This window comes from Bidens hawaiensis, unplaced genomic scaffold (genome assembly GCF_021521415.1).
Source record: "Bidens hawaiensis isolate Kalapana, Puna unplaced genomic scaffold, B.hawaiensis_p1.1 tig00008283_1, whole genome shotgun sequence".
In the NCBI taxonomy this organism is placed as follows: domain Eukaryota; kingdom Viridiplantae; phylum Streptophyta; class Magnoliopsida; order Asterales; family Asteraceae; genus Bidens; species Bidens hawaiensis.
In genome coordinates, this window is record NW_027491589.1 from 714,835 (window position 1) to 738,090 (window position 23,256).

Genomic DNA, 23,256 nt, shown 5'->3' on the forward strand with positions numbered 1-23,256 from the left:
TTCGGGTCTTGACAAATGGTCAAACCCAAAGTCAACTTTCCAACATATTAATTGTTATGAGATAACTAATTAAAATATACTAACACTTAACCAAGTATGTAGATCTATTGTTTAGAACTAACAACGCACGTTAAGCGAGTGTTCGGTTTTGTCGGTCCAAACTATGTGATGAGATCAAGTTGGATCCAACAATTCCAAGTACTTAAGAAAATAATTAAAATCAGTTTGTAAACTATTTTTAAAGAAATATACAAGTCTTGATAGCTAAAAACACACTTGTGTGTCTTAAGCGAGTAAAAGTCGGTATAGTTCGGTTTGGTTCGGTCTCCATCTCACAAATAGTTCATAGATGGTTTCTACATGCCCAAATATCATAGAACTTGTATATTGGTTTATAAATGAAGAAAACTTAAATTTTACAACTAAAAAGTTAACTACAAGTCTTTTAAGCAAAAGTTTCGGTTTAGTTCGGTTTCCATCTCCCAACGAGTTCATAGATGGATTCCATATGCTTAATATCAAAGAACTTGTAAAAATGATTTTTTGAAACTCAAATCTAGCAATAAACATGTTTAAACAACTATTTTAACCAAACTAGTAAACAAAAGTTTGGTTTCCGGTTTGGACTAGTTTCGGTTAAACCGAGGTTAGTCTTATACAAACCCACACCATGGAACTTGTAAATAAGATGAACAAACTAAAAAGGGTTAGAAGTTAGTCATAAGTGATATGTATAATAAGTTATGTGTGTGTAAATATATATATCAAGAACACGAAGTCCTCCATGAAGCCTTGCCTTATGACATTCGAAACTTAACCAACCGGAGTCGGTGAAGTAACAAATAAAGGAAACAAGGGGTGTGTATTATATATATGTTGTACCACCATATTCAAGTGTTAGTAATATTAGATGAACAAGTTAAAATGAAAGACTATAGTTAGTTAACCTTAAGAAATCAAAGTAACAAAATGTTGAAGATGAATACTTGGATTTGAGAGAGATTTTGGAGAAGATGAACAACCAAAATGGTGTATGGTGCCTTGCTTTTATAATGGTAAGAGTATGGTTCATACAAATAGGGTAAAGATGCATGTGATGGTTGAAATGGTCAAACAAGTTTTTGGTAAATGGCAATAACAGTCCCCAAAGTTTGGTTTAAGTCATTTTAAGGAGTTTTAAGGACCAAAAAGAATGTTTTCAAGACCCAACAAGTGTAAAACAATATTGTAACATAAAATCCATCATTTTGATTATATCATAAGCTTTGGTTTACAAAATGGGTCGGTTTACATGATAAACGAATACAAACGAGACCCGAAATTGACGAATGTCACACATTCATTCATAATCATTGTGCTTTTCTACCGACAAAATTAAAAATTAAAAATTTCATAAAAGATAGTTTCTCCCATATTCATCCGCTCGACCTTTGTTATTCCTTTCCGAAAGCCGATCAAGAATTCAAATTTTACCCACTATGTAGGGTATGTCGCCAACCATTTGAATTTGATCATCTTTGGATTTACAAATGTGAAAAATGTAGATACCATACTCATCTTAATTGTGCAACTTCAAGAAACGAGCCTTTCATGTCCATCCTGGCATCCCCTGGTAGATCTACATAATATATTTAGAGTTGCTTCTGTCTTAGTGGTAGATGTGTAAACGAGCCAAGCCAAACCCGAGCTCGACTAAGCTGAATCTCGGCTTGTTTCGAGCTCCAATTCTAAAGCTCGAAGTCGACACTTGAATAATTTTTCAAGCTCAAGCTCAGCTCAGAACTAGCTCTTTTCTTATTAATTGTTATTTATATAACATATAAATTCATATATATATATATATAAATATATAATTTTTTTGTTATTTTATCATAATTTTTTTGTACAATAGTTAGTATTAAATCAATATATATTTAATGAAAATTATAGAAATCATAGGCTCGTTTATGCTCAAGAGTAGGCTTGAGCTCAGGCTCGTTTATTAAACAAGCTTATTTTAAGCTCGAGTTCGGACTCAAGCTCATGCAAGCTTAACTCAATATGAGTCTTTTCAAGTAGGTCGAGATGGCTTGGCTTTTTTATGCCTTTAGTTTGTGGTTTTTCATTACTAATCATTTAATAGTCGAATTAATGTTGTTATTCATCAGGTACAACGATAAAAACCTATAAAGATGCTGAACATCCTGACCTTGTTCACCTCCCATTTCCTCCTGATCCATCTTATAGCATACTAAGACACTTGTTTTTCAAGGAGAATGGATCACGTGTATTAGAAATTAATATCGGCGCCAACACACACATTAGCCACCAACATCCATTAATGTTGGGGGATGCACAATGCTGCATTAGTGATCATATCACAAGCTCAAGCCCTGCCTATTCAAGAATAAAATCAATATCCTATCATGACCAATGAAAAGGATTGAACTTTTATGCGATGTGTGTATCAGACCAATTATGAGTGGCCCAATATATGTGTGTGCCAGTGAGGAAGAGCACTGCAACTTTGTGCTCCATGAGTGGTGCTCCTGACTACCTACTGAATTGAAAGACCACCATGGTCACCCACAACATACACTTGTTCTCCGTTCAAAAATCCCCAATAGGTCCTTTGGGGTGTTCGGTTGTAGTATTTGCAGACTTCCTTGGAATGGATTTGCCTATTATTGTAAGGAATGTTGTTACTGCATTGATGTTAAATGTGCCTTCTTATCTAAAGAAATCACTCATGCTTCTCACCCAAATCACCTCCTTTCAAGAGTTCACCTGGACAGATCTTATAATCCTCTGTGTAGTATTTGCGGTGATGATTTCTATCGGGAGTATCTATTCGGTTGCCATAGTTGTGATTTTCAAATACACCCCAAGTGTGCGTTGTTAATACCCGAGACAACCACAATCAAGTTAGACAAGCATCCTATGAAGTTGAGTTACTTTCCTATTGAGAACCATGAGAGTGAATACTTTTGTGAAGTTTGCGAGAAGGAACTTAATCCTGAATGTTCATTCTATCATTGCCATGAGTGTATGCAATCTATGCATACATATTGTGCTCCATCAATACTTCGGTATGACATGCAAATCCGTGATTATGTTACAGGCGTTCATCGTCATGTAAATATGAAGTTTGGGAGAACATATATACTTGAAACGCATCCACATCCCCTTTCACTCGTTCAAGGGCTTGAAAGTGATGGTAAATGCATCGTGTGTCTGGATAAGTCTCAAGAATGAAATCATCTTGAAGTGTCTAAATTGTGAGTTGGCAATACATTGCGGTTGTGAAGCTGAGTACGTAACCAATTAATTGGTCTTACAGACCTCTCCTATCAACTAAGGAGCTCGATCACACTCGTCGTCATGATTGTAATTGGTTTGCTTTTATGTTTCATGTATATTTCTTTGTATGCGAAAATATGTAATAATCAAACTGAATTTAATACATTTGCCAACTTCTGTAATTCATATGCCATAGTGGCGGATCTATGATTTTTCATGAGTGGGGGGGCAAAATATAGGTTTTGGTTAAACAGATCAAAAAAATAATTATACTAATAATATCAATGAACTTGATCTGGTGACCTACTTGAGTGCTCCGCATTTATGAAAACATCAATGCATTAAACACAAATAGCAAAGACTAATTTCTAAATCCTCTTCAATGGGCAGTTTTAATGAACTCTTTCTGATCATGACCACAACACCATCTTTAATGAACTCATTCTTAAAGTTTGATTATGCCACTCACTCTACTGCTAATATTCCAACACATGTAAGAAAAACTATAAATAATAGTTTATATGTAAGTAAGAATGTTGAACTAGGGATGAAAACAAATCTCCATTTTCAAAACAAGATAAATCAAAGAAAACAGAACTAGTGATTAACTGAACCAGAAAATAGATTCGTAAGTTGTTAGAATAGTAAGCCTTCTAATAACGCTCGGTGCTCTAAACCTTCATAAGGAGACGCAACCGATTGAAGTTCAACTAAAGAACCCGAAAGCAGAGTTTTTTTTTTCTCAGTTTCAAACCGAACCAAATCCTTTTCCGCTTAGGAACTGGTTTCAAAAGACAAAAGGTGGGTTGAAATAAAAATGAATTGGGCCATGGGCTGTGATCCATATAAAAATAACCCAAATAGATCAAAAATATGCTTTGCTTTCTGGTAAACTCAGGTCGTCTTCTTCACCACCGTTCTCCAGGTTTGGTTTTCTTTGTTTTTTAATTTCATTTCGGTTTCTGGTAGATTGGTTTTAATACTTGTCTGATCTATATTTATTCTTGCATCCCATATATAATTTTGCAGCTAATTTTGGCTATTAATATTGCGATTCCACCATTGTTGAGTATAAAACTTGATTTCAAAAAAATCCATCTTTTATGTATAGAATCCTTCTTATTATTCATTTTTCAACATGGGTATTGGTTGGTTAATTATGGATTTTTTTTTTTTTGAAATTATTTTTAACAAATGTCTGTAGCACACCAACTGTTCGATGAAATGCTTCAACCAGATTTGTGCTTGATGAAATACTTTGTAACGTTCAAACCGGTCATTGGTTTGGTTCTCGGTCAGCCGGATTCAAAATTCCCAAACCGTAACAAACAGTTTGATTTTCGGTTTTAATATTTTCAAACCGGACCAGAGCGTTAGATAAAAGTTTGATGAGGTGTTACTTTATTCATACATTATTTTACTTGTCATCCATAATTATCTCCTTCAACTTGTTTGAGTTATTTTTCTTGTTAGATGCTATAGTTGTTTTAACAAATGTTAATTTTGAATAAGAATTAGAGTTGCAGTAAACTGATTCTTTTTCTTGTTATATATAAGTTATCGTAGTATAGTTGTTTTAATTAGTGGATGTGAAAATATGCTAAATTTATTTTTGGTCTAGAAATATTATGATGAAGATGGGTGATAAGGGTGTTTGGACTTAAGCGAACCAAGTGTTTGTTTATGGTGTTGTTAAGACGTGTTATTGTGTGACAAGCATAAAAGTAATTTGGTTAGTTTCTATAAGAGTTATTCATTTTATTTATATAAAACTGTAGATCTAAACCTTCAGTATTTGTCACAATTTGGAATGTTGTTCCAGATTCCGGCTACACCGATAGCAACCTCAGATCGACGCTGATATGGAGAAAAATGAACAGGAGGATGGCAACGTCGCCAGAGCAGTCGCGGTGGTACAAAATCCATCACCTTCAAAAGTACTTGTGTCGCATTTGACTTGCGGAATTGGATTAGCTGCTGCTTTGTTTTGGCTACCAATCAATGTCAACTTGATCGATAATCCGGTTGAAGCCCTCCGTTTACTATCGGTAATCACTAATTACTCATCCTTTTCTTTTGTGATGTGAAAACTGTTTTTAGGTCAAATAAATCTCATTATTTACTACAATGTTTGAATTTGTTCTTGCAGCTGATTGAGGTTCCAGTTGTGATTCTGGTATACAGTTTCTTTCGAAAAGATAAGAATCAGAGTTCGGTAATTCATCATTTTTGTTATTTTCATTATGATTGGTTTATCATAATTCATATGTATGATTGATTGTGTATAATTAACTTATGCTATTTTATATAAATGTTACATTGCAGTACTTGAAGGCTGTAGTTAGAGGTTTATTGGGGCTTCCACTTGGTTAGTCTTTTTGAATAATTGTTTTCCTTTTATATCAACATTATGATCATCTCTTGATATATATAGGCACTTGCATATTTTTAATTTTCAGGGGCTGTTGTCAATGCGCTTGGAGCTATTGCTTTAGGGGCACCTGTTGGAACTCAGTATGCACTTCCAAGTATTTGACAGTTTGGACACTAATATTAGCATATTATAATAGTATGAAAAGTAAAAACACATTTGTATGAGCACATGCAATATTTAGCTGATATATGTTTCTTTTTACTAATGCAGGTATTTTCTAAGAACCCTCAACTGGTCTCTTCTGATGTCTGCATTTACTGTGAGTATAAAACTATTTAATTCTTTAATTTGCTTTCCATTATAGCTGTGTTTTTAGAATTTAACACTTATATTTTTTAAATCTGTTTATAGTTTGTCCCTGCAGCTTCTGTTTATGGCTCATCTTGGGCTGATTTGCACCGTATATATGCACAAACAAAGTAAGATCTTGATGACTTTATTATTGCACGATCAAAATTAACATGGCATATAACTATTTAAATGCTCATTTACCAAAGTAATAGTATTAATAATATTTTTGCTCAATATCTATATTTATACGATATGGTTACATGTGGATGTTTTAACTTGCAGGCTGATTGGATTCATTGATTATATGATCTGTATGCCTGCATATGGTGCGGTAATTGGAGGTTGGTTTGGGGCCTGGCCCATGCCACTTGACTGGGAAAGGGCGTGGCAGGTACAGTTTCATTAAAAACCTGAAACTTAGGATAGGTTACATACTTACATATAAATCGTACTGCATTGTAATTTACTTTACCTTTGGGTTATTTTTACAGGAATGGCCAATTTGTGTAACGTATGGAGCTATTATTGGGTACTTGGTAGGAATGTTGGCTTCTTTCGGTTTTGTGGTCCATCATGTGTCAAGGCAACATGTGAAAGGAGATTGATTGGTACAAAGATGTGTTAAGAAATCGTCGTGGTTGAGGTTGTTGTATGAATCCTTGTTGAAATGGGAAAAGTTAGAAACAGAATACTAGTGATCCAGAAGATATGTTTTGTTTTTGTTTTTATGTATTTTGGTGTTTTAACAATTCTTCCATTTGGCAATTTTCCATTTATTGTTGTGTTGTCATGTTAATGTTGTATAGTCAAACCTATTCCTGTCTTTATCTTGCTCGATCACAAAACTGAGGTTTTTGCCTAACCGGTTTCGTTTGGGTTAAACTTGGTCAAACCCGGTTTTAGATTGAACCGGTTAAACTTGGTCTTCGTTAGATTGTCTTGAATGTCCAGAGATTGCTTGTACACTTACTGAAGTGGATTATTGTTCTCTCGCTCATGTTATCATGCTAATGCTGAGATTCGTGAGATTATGTCTTGCTCCTTGGGTTATGTTTATATTCTTCCGAGTCCACCTACCGTATGGTATGGCAACATTGAACCTACATATCTAGCAATCATATCTTTTTTATCAGCGCACAAAAGCCTTTGAATTTGGCATACATTTTATTTGCCATATGGACACAGGTTAAAAGGCCAATATTATCGAGGACAGAGAGAATAATGTGCTAAATGAGCAATTAGATGAGGGAACGGGTGTTCTTCAGCATTCTCCAACTGCTGCTACTTGAAGAAATAAGTGAACGCGCATATGTTGAAAGACATGCTATGTCGATTGATATGCTGATGAACATGCTTCAGGACCCATACATGACAATGAAGACCCACAACATCCTTAAAACTTCACATCCATATTATACACTTTATCTTTGTGTTTGCCATTTAGAAAGCTATAAAGTATAAATCGCCCACACGGTTCTGCTTTTCCAGCCAGATACTGCACCAAATGTATAATATTACACTTATAGTTTGCTTCTTGTTTTTTCAGCATCAATTTCCTTTTGGTCTTTTGCATCACGAATAAAAGAAGTGCGTCAATATGAGACACTGCCCATCTTTAAAAATGGTAGTAGGGTTATTTGGACCATTTTAAGTTAATAAATTTTATAAGAGTGACTCGTATAAATTGAGAAACCCCATATTGACCCATTTGTATAAATTGAGGACCAAACGAAGTCATACATAGTAAACAAAAACTATCTAATTCAACCCATTTCTTAATAAATGAGCAATAACATCTTAAAGCCCTCAAATCCCTGAAAAGCATCATTTATGTACACATAATCATAACGTTTACAGATAAAAGCTACATCTGTGCATATGTATTCTTTCACCAACTAATCCCGTCTCAACATTCCAATACAAAGCCATAGAAGAATAAGTTTCATAGTCGGGACTTCACGTTTTGTTCAATTTAGTCTCAACATTGTTTATGCATTTAACCAAAAACCTTTAAAATTTGACCAAAAAAGTCAGGTTCAAAAGTTTTAATGACTTAATTGGACAAAGTTTAAACTGAGTTGACTCTTCATGTCTAAAGGTTGAAGAAGAACCGGGGTAGAGACGCTATCCTAGGAAGATTCAGCAACAACTCCCCAACAGAATCGTTCCTCGGGATGCCAGGTGCCGTCTTATTACCATCCGCTTCCTCAGAAGAATCTTCCGGAGCCTTGCTTCCGCCTGCATCTTCTTCCAGAACTTGGGTTACAGTTTCAGTTTCAATTTTTAAACCATTAGCTGTTGTGGGGTCCGTCTGTAACAGACAGCAAAGTGAGTTGACTCGTGACATTATGGATTTTTCATCCGAAGTCGTTGAGTACTGAGAATCGTTAAATAAGCATCGGCTAATATCTTCTAGAATATGTAAGCTTGCTTGTTCTTCGTTAGAAAGAGGATGTTGGTCACTGGGTGTTCGGTTTTTTGTGATTATGTGTTCAATATGATTCACCAAATCACTCATTGACATAGATGAGTGTAGCCCCGGCACTAGACCATTTAATTCTTTAATCTCCCCTGTTTTCTCCTCGCTTGCTGATGTGTCCATCACTGTATATATAACTAACAAATAAGTGAATGAGATGCATACATAACTCACAAAAACAGTAATCATGTTTACCTGAGCTAGGTGAAGGTGTTTCACGAAAGAAGTCTGAGGGTCCACCAGAAGGATCATGGAACTCGCTTCTAGAGGACGAAGACTGACCACCTGATGATGTGGTGCCACGCAAGTCAAGATTGGTGGGTCCCTCGCTACTTAGAGTATGTTCAATGCACTCGTTTGGATCGTCAAACACTGATCTTCTTTTTTCAAAGTATGGGGATTCCAATGCTAACTCTATTTGCTGACTAAGAAAATTAAGACGAGGGTCACACTGAATGAGCTTTTCAAAGTGTTTGCCTAATAAACCCTGTGGACATTGTAGAATATGGCGCCTGCAGAAAAACAATAATGCAGCCTATTTTAATTGCATATTTTTATGAGTAAGTAGTTAAATTTATGCGTAGTATATCTTAAAAGGCAATTGCTACAATAAATAGAAAGTAATAAAAATGTAAGTGTCATATTCATGTAGATTTCCCCAGGAACATAATAATTCAATGCAATAAAACGGTAGGTATACTCAGAACCAACTACAAAGAAGAGTGGGATCGAGTGACCCCACAAAAATTTTCTTAAAGATATTATTATTGAAGGTAAGTTTATAAAGTTGATTTAGCCTAGATCCAGGTGTGACTATTTTTAAGTGACCCGACTTGAACAGCACTAAATTATTGAGCTGTTTAAAAATTTCAATATATGAAGTTTGAGGAGAAAACAGTACTACTTGAACTTATGCATTAAAGTATTCTACATTATATACAATGCGTATACTTTTAGTACAAATTACACGTTTTACAATGCTATTTATTTTCTCCAAAAACAACTTTGTAAAAATTACATGTATCTAGAAAGCTATAAAATTATCTATCACTCTGAAATAGTCAACTTCAAATTGATTTTATATTTATGAAACATGACACTTTTCAAAAACTATGGTAATATCATGGCACGAATCAATAATTGAACATTTCAATCAAAAGAATCAATAATGAAACAAACTTTGACAGCATTTTCATTAAGTTAACTTTCGCTGCATGATCAAGAGTAATGTTAATATTAATCCTTTAAATGTAATCGCGACGTGTAAATTTATTTCGTTTTGAGTAAGATCTCACATATTTCAAGAATCTTTCGCGAAGTACTGAGTTTTATAGTTGTTTTTTTACTACCCATGCTTAAAAAGGTAAAACACACAGACCAAGTGTTGAACCAACTAAGCTTAAAACCCGGTCATACACCGGTGAGCACACACTCTCCAACTTTTACAAAATGTCTAGCGATAGACAATAGAACATCACTTAGTAGTGGAGAGATAGGCTTATATTTGAGATATACTATATTGATTAGAAACGTTTACTAAAACATATCACAATTATATGATGATAAACATGTACCTGTGTAGGCTAGCCTGTCCACCAGTAAAGTCTGATGTTGCTTGCCATAATGTGTGTTTTCTAGGCTGAGGATTTGTTTCTCTAAAGAAAAGAGGCTGCCTATTTAGCTGCACAAAATCACAAAATATATTATAATATTAATATTGTTGATACTGATATGATAACGGAATGAAGAGAATAAAACAATCAATACTTAAAGAATACAACAATAAAGATTACCACTATATCTAGTGTTCCGGGGCTATCATCTGGGTAAGCTGCCTTCAGAGCGGTAATGTCAGACCACTGAATTTCAATTTTATTCTTGAGGCCACCATCAAGAACTTCCCATACAAGCTTATGTTTTGCAAAGTAACACTTTGCCACCAGATCCCCTTCATGTTTAGACGTATACTACAAAAACCATACAAGTTAGACGTATCCAATTTGTGAATTACCAAAGAAAAAGAAGAAAACATATTACCTCCCAGGTGCCTATCTTAAGAAGCGATGCAGGGAAATTTGAAGCCTTTAGTTTATCAGTAGTAGCAGTCGCCGTTTTGTGGTCTTTTGTAGCATGCACAACAGCTTTAGAAGAAGCATTTGATTCAGAAAGCCTCATTTGAATCAAATCCAAGAGTGACGGTGTTTTCCTCAGACGTAATCCTAACGGACTCGGCTCGTCTAATGGATTGAATTGCATCGGTGATAGAGAAGAACCACTTACACCATAATCATGTTGCTGCTAAAACAAAACAGATGATTAATATTAATCATTAGCAACATTTATGGAAAAGCTATGTGACAGGCTGATGTAAGAATGAAACAATGTGGAGACACAAATGCCCAAAATTCACAAGTTGTCTCATCCCTCAACAGAACTTCACCTTTGAACTAAGCCAGTAAGCTTCCCAATATTTAAACTTACAGAAGGAAACTATAATCTGCAGTGACTCACTTCACATACATGTGCCAGTACAATATTAATCACAAAACCAACGTCAATTGTTCGTAAACGAACCGAGCATTCATTAACTGTTCAACAGGAAAGTTCATTTATGTTCGTTTATATAGTAAACGAACAAACATGAACACAAGTTTTGTTTGTTCATCAATGTCCGTCAATGTCTGTTTATTACGTTCATTTATGTTCTTTTAATCATGTCCATTTATGTTTGTTCGTGTAAATTATAATACATACATAAGCAGCTATATTTATATAAACATAAAATAGGCTCATTTAAATTCGACTTGTTTATCTGTGTCCATTTATGTTTGTTCAGTTACGTTCGTTTGTGTAGTTTACGTTCGTGAACCGTTCATTGTGGTTTTAAACGAACAAACACGAAAATGTCCATTTTCTTACATGAACATATAAAATTTGTTCGATTATATGTGCGTGTTCGTGTTCGATCAATGCTACCAGTTCTTGTCAATCTACTAGTAACGAAAAAAGCAGCTGCAGATCGATACATACCTACAGTACTTATTTTGGATCTCCGGCTACAATATTTTTAACCTAATTATTTAAACTATAAACACAGACGGACAATACCTATCGATTAATCAGTAGATCGCTAACGATGATTAATATTACAAACGCATAGAGATCCAGTGTATTGTATAATCATTGAATACAAAATAATTGTAAAAAATAATCAGTGAGAGATTAAAGACCTTAGATCGCTTGTTAGGAGGATCGTGGTGATGAGCAGAATCGTCGATCTTCACCGGCGACATCTGGAAGACTGTTTAGGGCTTGTTTCGATATGGCTGATGGATGGATATGGGTTATTGATTCAGCTGGAAGGAACTGAGTCGAGTTGACCCGGTGGTGAGTACACCCAGCTGATTCTTCAAACCATTTGGTCCAAATATGGCGTTGTTTTTCTCCCTAAATGCGACCTTTTTTTTTATTTTTTATTAAATTTGGTTATATTATTATAACCAAGGGTACTTAAGTTCGGCGGATTAGGGAAGAGTAGGGATTCAAATGTTAATTTGGTGTTAAAATTGGTGCAAATGGGTTCCGGCGAAATGTCTTGTCCATGCATGGAGGGCTGAGATGAACCGGATCCCAACTAAAGAGGCTCTCGAAAGAAGAAATATTCCCATCTCGAACCGGTCGTGCTTGTTGTGTGATTCGGGAGTGGAATCTATAGATCATATTACTTCAGGTTGCTATTTTGCTACTGTGGTTTGGGAAAGTATCAAAAGATGGTGCAAGGTCCATTCCAATTTTGGATCTACAGTTCGTGATTTGCTAGAGTGGTATAATAGTGTGGGGCTCGGAGATCGGGATAAGGAGGCGTTCCACGGGATAGTTGTTATTGCGTGTTGGAGATTGTGGAAAGTGAGGAATGATAAAAAGTTTGAAGGAAAAGAGGTGAAGATCGAAAAGATTATTGGAGATATAAAATCGTTAGGTTTTCTTTGGTATAAACATAGATCTAAATATGAAACGATAGGGTGGGTCGAATTGGTGTAACTTCAGTTTCATGTAGTTCCTGGTTTTGTTTGTTGGTGGTGCTCCTCCAGATTGTGGAGGAGGCCTGTTTCTTTGTTCCTGCTGTTTGTTTATAAAAGTTAACAGTTGACGGATTCTCACGCGTTACGGAGATGAACAACTTAGCTTATTAGAATAGCATCAGATAACTAGATTAGGTAATTTGATATATTTTATTTAGCGACGGTATATGATATGTAACTCAAAAGAATGTGTCGGTGACTGTTGTGTAGTTTTAATTTGATGTAAGTGTTTTATTGAGGAGTTGTAACTGACCATGAAGTTTGTTATATCTCAGATTTTTGGTATACGGATTGGGAAATTAGTAATTGTGACGTGAATGGAAGATGTTCATTTTGATTTAGAGTGAGTTGTGTTCGTTACAAATGAAAATGGTTGAATGTGTCGTAAACATAGTTAGGAGTTGTAAGTGTGATAAGGTTGGTTTGGAGACAATTATTTCAAATGACTAACATGGAAGACTAAAATGATAACTCAAATCAGATGTAAGCATGGATATTGTTAGAAGATGTCGTGTTTGGGTTAGCATTAAAAAGAATATGTTGGTGTGTGGGTGTGTTGCATGAGTGAATGAGAACTCTGTGTGAGAGAGAGAGAGAGAGAGAGAGAGAGAGAGAGAGAGAAAGAGCGAAACAAGTTTTTTCAGTAAAATTGAAGTTAAAAGTCACGTCATCAACCAATCATCTTCATTTGAAGAAACGTTTTAGTGAGTATTCTCCCAACCTAATCTCTATTCTTAAGAATATTGATGGGTTTATATAACCGTTAGTTGATTTCTAACAAATCTTTAGAGATTGTGTTTGTAAATGTGTTAAAAACATCTCTTAAAAGAGAATTAAACATGTTAGAAACCATTCAGTTTTTAAGATGAATAAGTTAGAACCTAGACATTGTGGTTATTAGTGTATTTTGAATTTTGTTACCTAAATCTTGAAATAAAAAGGGATTATATCCAAAAAAACATCATATATGGTGTTTACAAATTGTGATAATTAATTTATCATGATTATATGATCAAACTCAAGAAACTTTTATATATGTTTTGAGGGAACTTGACCTAATTTATGGATTTTAAGTTAGAATATGTTATATTTAATTTGTAAACACATCAAGGTCTTTGAACCCAAAGTGTCAAAGAACTCAACCGGTGAATTTTGAAGGAAAATACCCTTTAAAACCATAACTGACTTAAGGTGCCAATTTATGTTTTAGTTAATCGAAACAGCTATTGTTAGAAGTATGATATGCTTAAAGTGTGAGTCGAAAACAATTGAATGTGGATTCTTACAAGTTTGGCTTCAAACAATTCAACTGATAAATTTTTTTAATTAAGTGGATCTTAACTCTATTTTATGAATTTATTGGAGGGTAAATGATATCAATAGCTTCTGGTTCTTACTTGATAATAAGTGGTAGATAAAGAATGAAATCAGTTAATATAGTCAAAACTTTCATATTGACATGAAATATGGTTAACTTTAAGAAGTCAACAAGTTTGAAAAGGAAATATATAAATTGAAGATCCTAAGGAGAAATGTGAGGTTACATAACTATGAACTTGAATGTATTGGTTCAAACGTGTTTAGTATTAAGGTGTATACATGCATAATGGTGTGTACCTTGATCCAACTATACATGCACTAATAATCCTAACGCTTATTTGTAAACTATCTTATGCAGTGGCGAAGCTTGGACATGCACGTCGAGGGGGGTGGACTCTGTTGATCAGTTCTTCATGTAAGTAATAGAAAACATGATAAATATTAAACCTATGAACATGTTACAGCAGAGAGAGTAGTAACCGCGGCAGGGAAGGGTGTAGACGACATGGTTGTCAGCATGGTCGAGTTCCCCTTTAGGATGTATAGTTAAGGATGGTGTTAGGGTTCTTGAGAGGAACCCGGTTTAGGAAAGAGGAGGCACACGAAATTATTATGTGTGTGTGATTAGGTTATGATGTTAATATTTATCTCTCTTTTTATACACCCAAGGGGAAACCCTTTGGCTCATCAACAATTATCAAACCAATATATAATAAGGTATAGTAAATATTTTGATCTATTATAATATAAATGATTATAATGGCCATATATAATTATATATTTAATCTTACATTCTCCCACTTGGCCGAGTAATCATTTATTATGAGTATTAGATAAGCCTGATCAGGAGTTAACACTCATTTTAGCTTTAAACTTAAACTGGAGTAGAGAAATACAGTCATTGAATTGAACATCATCTCAAGACCCCCATTAATCATACTGTAGTCCTTATTTAAAATTTAAGTAGTTAAGATCAAAATTTTCAAGTACGCCCTTCAGAACGTTTGATTTGTATAATAGTTCGTCTATATGTAATTATGCATGCAGAACATATTAGGAGACGTACAAAATCAAAACTGAGGGAAAATTAATAGGTAGTCATTCATAGTACGATATGCAATTATAAATGGTTATTAGTAATCCCGTCTTAATTATTAAGCGCTTTCATAAGACTTATGGGTATCAAACCATTAGTTATTGGATCATTAAGCATATCATGAATGTATTCGATACGAAAATTTAGATTCCTCAATTCGTTTATAAACGAATAATTAGTTTCATATCGATATTTTAATGCAGCACCTCTCGAACTGTTACTGCTTGGAAAACCATGGTAGCTGACTTTATCACAATAAGTCTTCAATATATAATTTATATGAAGTTAATAAACTTATGAGTCCACTTATAAAATTTCAACAACATTTATTGCTAATCGCGTTGTGATTAGTCAACACATTATGTCATTAACTTAGATTGCTGTTATCAGTTCATTATGACTCCTCCGTGAGATAGATTTATCTGCTGACATAAGAATATATCCTGAAAATTACATTTTCTTATCTCTGAATATGACAAAGTTTAGAGTAATTTACCGGTTTGAATTCTCACTTCTTCTTTTAAATTATAGTCTTTCGTTTCCTTTAAAGATATCGTAGTACTCTGTTAAATGCTTCACATTAATCTAGACATATCTAGTGTGTTGCAATTTTGAGTAATATCTAAATGAGTATAGACTTGAACTTATATAAGGATTCTACTTATTGAAGCATAAGGAAATAATCTATGTGTTCATATTATCCTCTAAAGTAGAGCAATATTGTTTGTTATATGTGTAAGGAATATCTCTGAGATCTTTAATATCAAAGTGTGTGAACAATGCTTTGACTTATGTAACATATCCTTGTCAGAAGAATGTCATCTATATAAGGACAAGTTTGTTTTTAGTTGATCCCGCTCATCTTGAGGTATGTACATTAATCTACTTGATTTTTTATGAAAATAATTGTATAAAGATTTCATCACATTTTGATGTTCGCATTAACTCATATATGAATTTTATTGACTTATAGACTAAATGTTCTTTGACCTTCAGTTTATAACTTTTAGGTTGTTTTATGAACAAATAAGTATGTAAGCCGATTGCTAGGAAAGTTGTTTTAATGTTCATCTAATGTAGCTCCTAACTATTATAAGCTACTATAACAATAATGATACTTAAAAAAATCTTTTGTAATATAGGTAATAAGACTTTTTGATAATTGTTTCTTCTTGAATATAACCTTTAACAATCAATCGTGCTTCGTAATGTCTTAACTTTTTTTATTGGGATTTAGTTTAGTTATGAACACTCTTAAGTGATTCAACCAAATCTCAAATGTTATTATGACTTATGGATTCAATTTTGCTAATAATAGCTTTATTCCATTCAGAAGATTGATTGATTTAATGGTTTAATTAGAAGGGATAAGATCATTAAACTTTCCAACATCCATTTCAACTTTAGTTATGGAGGTTACATAATCATCAATGTCAGTAGGTTTTAAAACCTAGATAGCCTCCTAAGTTGATTATTAGGTAATATTAAAAGTCTCGGTATTATGGATTAGCTCTTGATTAGGTTGCTATCATATTCAGAAGTCTAAGTGTATAAGAGTTGGTGTAGTATGGTATACAAGAGGTGTAACTAGAGTTAAATTTAGAGTAAAATTTAATGACTCTCTTCCCGCCGCCTCTTGTACTTTTAACAAGTCATTATAATGACTTTTACTGCTCCCACTTGATGTAGATGTTGTGCTCTAATAAAAAACAAGTATTTATGATGCTTAAATACCTATAACTAGTACGGGTAAGTAAGGTCGTCTCCACAAGGAATCAGTGGAAAGTGCAAGTAAAGTTCATGATTATTAATTATTATTCTAGGCGGACAGTCGATGTCAAGTAGTTTGTAAAGATGATTATAAGAACACACGATTACTTGGAAAAGTTTGTAAACAATTATGAGAGAAAGATTCACTTCAGGTTCAGGTAAAGTGATAACCAACTAATCACAGATTCTTTAAGATTAATTGCGCAGTAATTACTAAACCTAACAGTTAGGTTGTGAGGACAAACGATACCTTAACCGAATTTTTGACACAACTGAACTCCGGTTTACCCAATTACCAGTTTAAAATATGAAAATCAGTTATAAGCAATGACAAACGATTATTGGTTCAATGACATAAGAGCTAACCCTACATGTGATGAACACAACCAGAAAAGTGATGCAAAGTTTGACAATCAAAATCATAAACTGTTTAAACAATCAATTCGTAATGTAAAACAAGATTAAAGACATTCAATCAAGTTTATATTCATTCAAAACATAGAATCTGATCAAAGTTAGTTTACACAAAACCCTAGCCTAAAGTGAATACAATTGTTTAGCCTGACATCGGCATCACGAAGGATTCGCTTATCTGATGAGAGGATTAAAGCATGCGATGAACGGACGAACCGGAGGCTTCGGGATGGTGGAAAATCGCGAAGGATTCGCTTATCTGATGAGAGGATGAAAGCATGCGATGAACGGATGAACCGGAGGCTTCGGGATGGTGGAAAATCGTCCTAGGGCTTGTATTTGGTTGAAGGAATGAAAGATATCTCGAATGGGGGCTGAAAACCCAATATAATAGAGTTAGGTTTTAATTTCCCGTCTGGAGGACTTTAGAGCGTCTCTAAAGTCCAGGGGGTGAGACTTTAGCGCCTCTCTAAAGTCTACTTTCCTTATGTGAGTCTTTAGAGTATCTCTAAACTCCCTTAGCGCCGCGCTAAGGGTGTCTGACAGAATTTTCTTCATTTATTTTGCATCGGAAAGCTTGCCAATCATTATGAGTCTTCTACATCTTCGTTCCAAGCCCGTAATTCTTCCCGATAAGCGTCCTTAACGTCAAGTATCCTGAAACACATAAACACGCTTGAAGTACCAAAGTTTACATAATATTTTAACTAAAATTAGACAAATAATATAATAATAAACACGACTTTTGCCCGACCATCACATCCCCACACTTATCTTTTGCTTGCCCTCAAGCAAACTCTCATGCAACACATACACCTCGATCGATGATTCGTAAATTACCACGATTAATACTAGTGAGGTATAAGGTCATACCCAATTCCCAAGAACTGACACTGTCATGGTTGATAACCTATCAAATAATTTAATGTTACAATTTAAAACTATGGAACCGCCCAAACGAGTGTACTTTGTTTCTGGTTAAGGCACACATGATCATACCCCTCATAATATAACATCTCTCCTCTCGGTTTAATATCTGGACTAGCAAAAGATGTGCTAGTATCACTCTGCTCTCAGTATCACTCATAAGCAAATATTCATCCATAAAGTTGCTTTGACACAAATGAAAATCAAGAGGTCTTAAAAGGGTTGTAACGGGGTCAGGTGTAAGGGTATGGAAGGGAATTTTTGAAGTAGCTCAGACGATCTGATCCGGCTTATTACAAAACAACTAGATAAACAATGACTTAATTTATTCCAACGACTAAACAACTAAACAAACTCACTGACTTTCATTTACAACCAATACTGACTAGAACATTGACTCTTTTTGAGCTTTTCTTTGACCTTTTTTTTTCTCTCCCTTTTTTTTTACATAAACGAACTACTGAATACATAACTGAATATACACAGACATATTTTTGGCTTTTTTTTAAAGCCTACTAACATAATGCTTAATACAGGAACAAATACAGATACAAAATCAAAAACAAATACAATTACAAATAAACCTAGTAAGCCGGATCGTCTCGTAACATAATGTCGGGGTTAACCAAATGAAAAATAAGTCCAATAAAGGTTTTCTAAGGGACCCAACCCCCCGCCCCTCACTTTAACCATCCTCATATGTATAATGTATGAGGCCCCAACCCCCCCAGTACCCACACTCTCGCTCATGCAGACGAGGCTTCACCTAATTGCCTCTATCACTTTTGCATTTTGCCAACTACGATCCCGTAATCCATGAACATCAATGAAAGCACTCAAATGACGTGTGTACTATATATTATATGTGTATTATATATATTTGGGTCAACTCACACACGTACCGGAGGAATAGGGCTGACGATATAAACATGTGTACCTGTCCCCATGACTCGTTATCCCCGTCTAAACGATCCCATTTTCAAAATTTCTTTTTGAAAAACATTTGCATGGGAAGACTTTCGAGAAGCTTAAAAACTGACCATGACCAAAGACCTCTACTTGGCATTAATAATAGCAATAAATTATTTACAACTCCGGCTTTTGCGCACAATCAAGGCACTATAAGGCAAAAATTTTAATTTTACCCCCATCCCCACACTTGAGGTTGACATTGTCCTCAATGTTTAAAATTTAGCATATAAAAGAACATTAACGAGGACAGGGTTAAAATTTATTTCTTTTTTTATTAATTTTAAAACCGGGCTTAATGTGATGGTCCTAAAAATTATACAACTATACAATTACACTTTTAACAACAAAACTAATAATACAAAAAGAATTATGAAAACAAAATCACCTGATAAGAAAAATAGGCTACTCAAATATACTCGTGCTTGCTCTTAGCGAACCCGGCTCCTTAATTCACTCAATAGAATCTACAAACTCTCACACGTGTAGAAGCACGCTTCTCACAACCATTAGAATAGGTCTTTTTAAACCGTTTGCAAAACCGTTAATTTATATTACCAAGCCACGTTATATAAATTTCATAATTAAATTTGTTAAACTAGTAAAATTGTTAAAAAACCGAACTCACTTTCGTAGGAATCACGATTGCATTTAGCGTATGCAACAATCCCTTTAAACCCCCCAGTAGCTCGGGTGGACGAGTGAGGTCTCGTGAGGCTTTATAGGAAACTACACCCACAAAGTTTTAATTACAACATAATATACACGTACCGGACAAGGCCAGGTTGCCTCCCGGTCAGCGCTAAGTTTTTGTTAAGGTCTTCAGCCGGACCGTTACCTGGTATGACGTTTATGGTGGTCTAAGCAGACACTTCCCTACCGAATTCCCTGTAAAAGCTAGGTAGTTGACACACCTCGGCTCCCCTTCTTCCTTCATGTTCAAGATGCCTGATAAACAATTACGGGTCGGTGTGAGTGAAAATTTACCTTCAGAATTTCCAACATATGCTCGTAACGAACGTGCCGAGCCCACGCACTCTTTCTTATCTTTGAAACGTCAAACATTGATCGGGGTCGAACCGAGCATTTTCCCATCGAGTTTCCCGTGTAATCTCGGTAACTGACATGTCGGACCCACACCTTATTTCTCATGGTTAATACTCATGTCGACCGAATACAAGGCCATTTCATCAAATTTTGCTCAAGGTCTTCTAGACTCGCCTTTCTTTTTCTTGAACTTGCACTATTTCCCCCGACTTCATTGATCAGTGTGACTAGTATGGGAGAACAATATGGATTCACATAGTTTACTTCAATCACCGGTCTTTCAAAGGTTGTTATGTCTTCAACCGGGTCTAAACTTTCAACTTTATGACCTAAAAAATTTGAACTCTCTCCCTCTATATCATCTTCAATCACAACCATTGCACTTTTTGGCTCTTCAATGATTGACAGAGTTGGTGTGGTATTAATCTCCATAACCTCTTCCTCCACTTCGTGCTCTGAAAGCCCCTGAAGCTCATCTATCACTTCATCATCCACCACGGCACAGCTAACCAACTTTTCTTGTTCTCGTTTAATTTGAGTTACTTCTTCTAATAGTTGACTCACCAGGTTATCTTGAGCAGCATTAAACGTTTCCTGAAGTTGTAACCTCTGATTCATTTGCTTCAGTAACTCCATCACGTCTTGAATAGACTCTTCTTTGTTACCCAAGGAATCTTCTTGATCCTGCTGATAATTCCTTTGATAGGTACCACCATGATTATAATATTGAGGGTATTCTTTGTATATCGGTTGGGGGTACTCATCATAATAGTAGTCTTCCTCTTCTCGGTAACTTACAAAAGTTGGCGTTTCAAATTCATCACTATCATATTCACTTGACTCATAGTCTTGTTAACAAACTAGTGGATGTGGTGAATAATTCTGGTAGTGCCAGTTACGACCCTGCTGGTTGAGGTTCCTTTGGTTATAATTATCTGGATTGTAGAAGCCTTGAGAGTTTGTAGAAGGTGGTTCAGGATATGAATGTGGATGGCATGATTCATCATTCTCCACGACCCTATATCCTTCATGTGGGTCATAGACCCGACTCCACATCATCTTGAGTTACCTGCACACATGAGACACACAAATACCAAACGTAAAACTGACAAAAATAAAATAAAACTAAAAGTAAACAAAACACTAAAAGTGCGCGTTGATTCCCGGCAACGGCGCCATTTTGATGTGGATGTCGTGCTCTAATAAAAAACAAGTATTTATGATGCTTAAATACCTTTAACTAGTACGGGTAAGTAAGGTCGTCTCCACAGGGAATCAGTGGAAAGTGCAAGTAAAGTTCATTATTATTAATTATTATTCTAGGCGGACATCGATGTCAAGCGGTTTATAAAAGATGAATTAATAGAACACACGATTACTTGGAAAAGTTTGTAAACAATAATGAGAAAACGATTCACTTCAGGTTCAGGTAATGTGATGACCGACTAATCACAGATTCATAAGATTAATTGCGCAGTAATTACTAAACCTAACAGTTGGGTTGTGAGGACAAACGAAACCCTACCCGAATTGTTGACACAACTGAACTCCGGTTTACCCAATTACCAGTTTAAAATATGAAAATCAGTTATAAGCAATGACTAACGATTATTGGTTCAATGACATAAGAGCTAACCCTACATGTGATGAACACAACCAGAAAAGTGATGCAAAGTTTGACAATCAAAATCATAAACTGTTTAAACAATCAATTCGTAATGTAAAACAAGATTAAAAAAAATCAATCAAGTTCATACTCATTCAAAACATAGAATCAAATCAAAGTTAGTTTACACAAAACCCTAGCCTAAAGTGAATACAATGGTTTTAGCCTGACATCGGCATCACGAAGGATTCGCTTATCTGATGAGAGGATGAAAGCATGCGATGAACGGACGAACCAGAGGCTTCGGGATGGTGGAAAATCGTCCTAGGGCTTATATTTGGTTGAAGGAATGAAAGATATCTCGAATGGGGGCTGAAAACTCAATATAATAGAGTTAGGTTTTAATTTCCCGTCTAGAGGACTTTAGAGCGTCTCTAAAGTCCAGGGGAGTCTACTTTCTTGATGTGAGTCTTTAGAGTATCTCTAAACTCCCTTAGCGCCGCGCTAAGGGTGTCTGACAGAATTTTCTTCATTTATTTTGCATCGGAAAGCTTGTCAATCATTATGAGTCTTCTACATCTTCGTTCCAAGCCCGTAATTCTTCCCGATAAGCGTCCTTAACATCAAGTATCCTGAAACACATAAACACGCTTGAAGTATCAAAATTCACATAATATTTAAACTAAAATTAGACAAATAATATAATAATATACACGAGTTTTGCTCGACCATCACCACTGACTTTATAAACCTTTAAGAAATCAGCATGCTTAGGGTCAATATTTAAAGACCAATAGATTCTAACAGAGAAACAATATGCAGTTGATGTAGAACAACCAATTTTTGCAATAAAATGTGTATTCAAGTTTTAAAAAGTGATATGTGTTACAATTTTGAAGTTGATTTTTTTTTGTAAAATCACATTGTCGTGCTTTATAATTGTATGGGTTGGGATCCATTTCGAGCTAAATTGTTTTTATCTTGTCATGAAAATATGGTATTTATATCGGGCTGTGTGCGTTGTTTTAGTTCAATCAGGTCATGAAAACAATGGTGTTGACACACATATATGTGTAGTGTGTATTTGATTTGACATATGGGTGAGCAAAAAAAATCGATTAACTAACCAAAATAAAAATTGGAAAAACTGAACCAAAATTACTGGATTCGGCTTTGTTTTAATTAAAAACCGAAAGTTACGGTTCAGTTTCGGTTATGCCTTGCTTCAAAACCAAATCCAACTCCAGCTCCAAAACCGAAGTGGACTATAAAGTTCAAAACACATCGAACTTGTTTGAATGTTTGTTGTTGTATTTATGTCTCAAGTTAATTATTTTAAAAGGAGGGGGCAATTTTATAGATTAATAACCAAGTTTTAAGTTTGTTCCAATTAAGTCATTTATATTTTGTCTCAATTTGGTCACTCGACTTTCTATTCTGTCTCAATTAGATCACTCAAATGTCACTCAACTTTCAATAAATGTTCTAGTATCTTTTTTACTTTCATATTATATGTTCGTAAATAACTAAAACGTCATTAAA

The 23,256-nt window shown here is 34.8% G+C and overlaps 2 protein-coding genes across 6 annotated transcripts; one reads left to right on the forward strand and one right to left on the reverse strand.

Annotated features, from left to right (window-relative positions):
* The first annotated feature begins 4,160 nt into the window (after positions 1-4,160).
* LOC143637417 (uncharacterized) lies at positions 4,161-6,867 on the forward strand. Of its 4 annotated transcripts, none has more exons than XM_077104814.1 (9): positions 4,161-4,204; positions 5,102-5,327; positions 5,429-5,494; positions 5,605-5,647; positions 5,739-5,793; positions 5,924-5,972; positions 6,065-6,132; positions 6,287-6,395; positions 6,496-6,867. In XM_077104814.1, exons 2-9 carry the CDS (start codon positions 5,142-5,144, stop codon positions 6,607-6,609), a joined length of 690 nt encoding a protein of 229 aa, XP_076960929.1. In that variant the 5' UTR covers positions 4,161-4,204; positions 5,102-5,141; the 3' UTR covers positions 6,610-6,867. The 4 variants fall into 4 exon arrangements, with proteins under 4 accessions (XP_076960929.1, XP_076960927.1, XP_076960930.1 ...); XM_077104812.1 differs by having other exon boundaries at positions 4,173-4,204; positions 5,058-5,327; XM_077104815.1 differs by having other exon boundaries at positions 4,173-4,204; positions 5,058-5,327; positions 6,287-6,400; positions 6,431-6,568.
* A 911-nt stretch (positions 6,868-7,778) lies between these two features.
* Positions 7,779-11,875, reverse strand: LOC143637438 (uncharacterized). 2 transcript variants are annotated; one of them, XM_077104832.1, is made up of 6 exons: positions 11,714-11,875; positions 10,521-10,778; positions 10,277-10,450; positions 10,058-10,164; positions 8,679-8,995; positions 7,779-8,608 (listed from the first exon to the last, which is right to left on the reverse strand). In XM_077104832.1, exons 1-6 carry the CDS (start codon positions 11,774-11,776, stop codon positions 8,097-8,099), a joined length of 1,431 nt encoding a protein of 476 aa, XP_076960947.1. In that variant the 5' UTR covers positions 11,777-11,875; the 3' UTR covers positions 7,779-8,096. The 2 variants fall into 2 exon arrangements, with proteins under 2 accessions (XP_076960947.1, XP_076960946.1); XM_077104831.1 differs by having other exon boundaries at positions 10,521-10,781; positions 11,714-11,869.
* Positions 11,876-23,256: the final 11,381 nt, after the last annotated feature.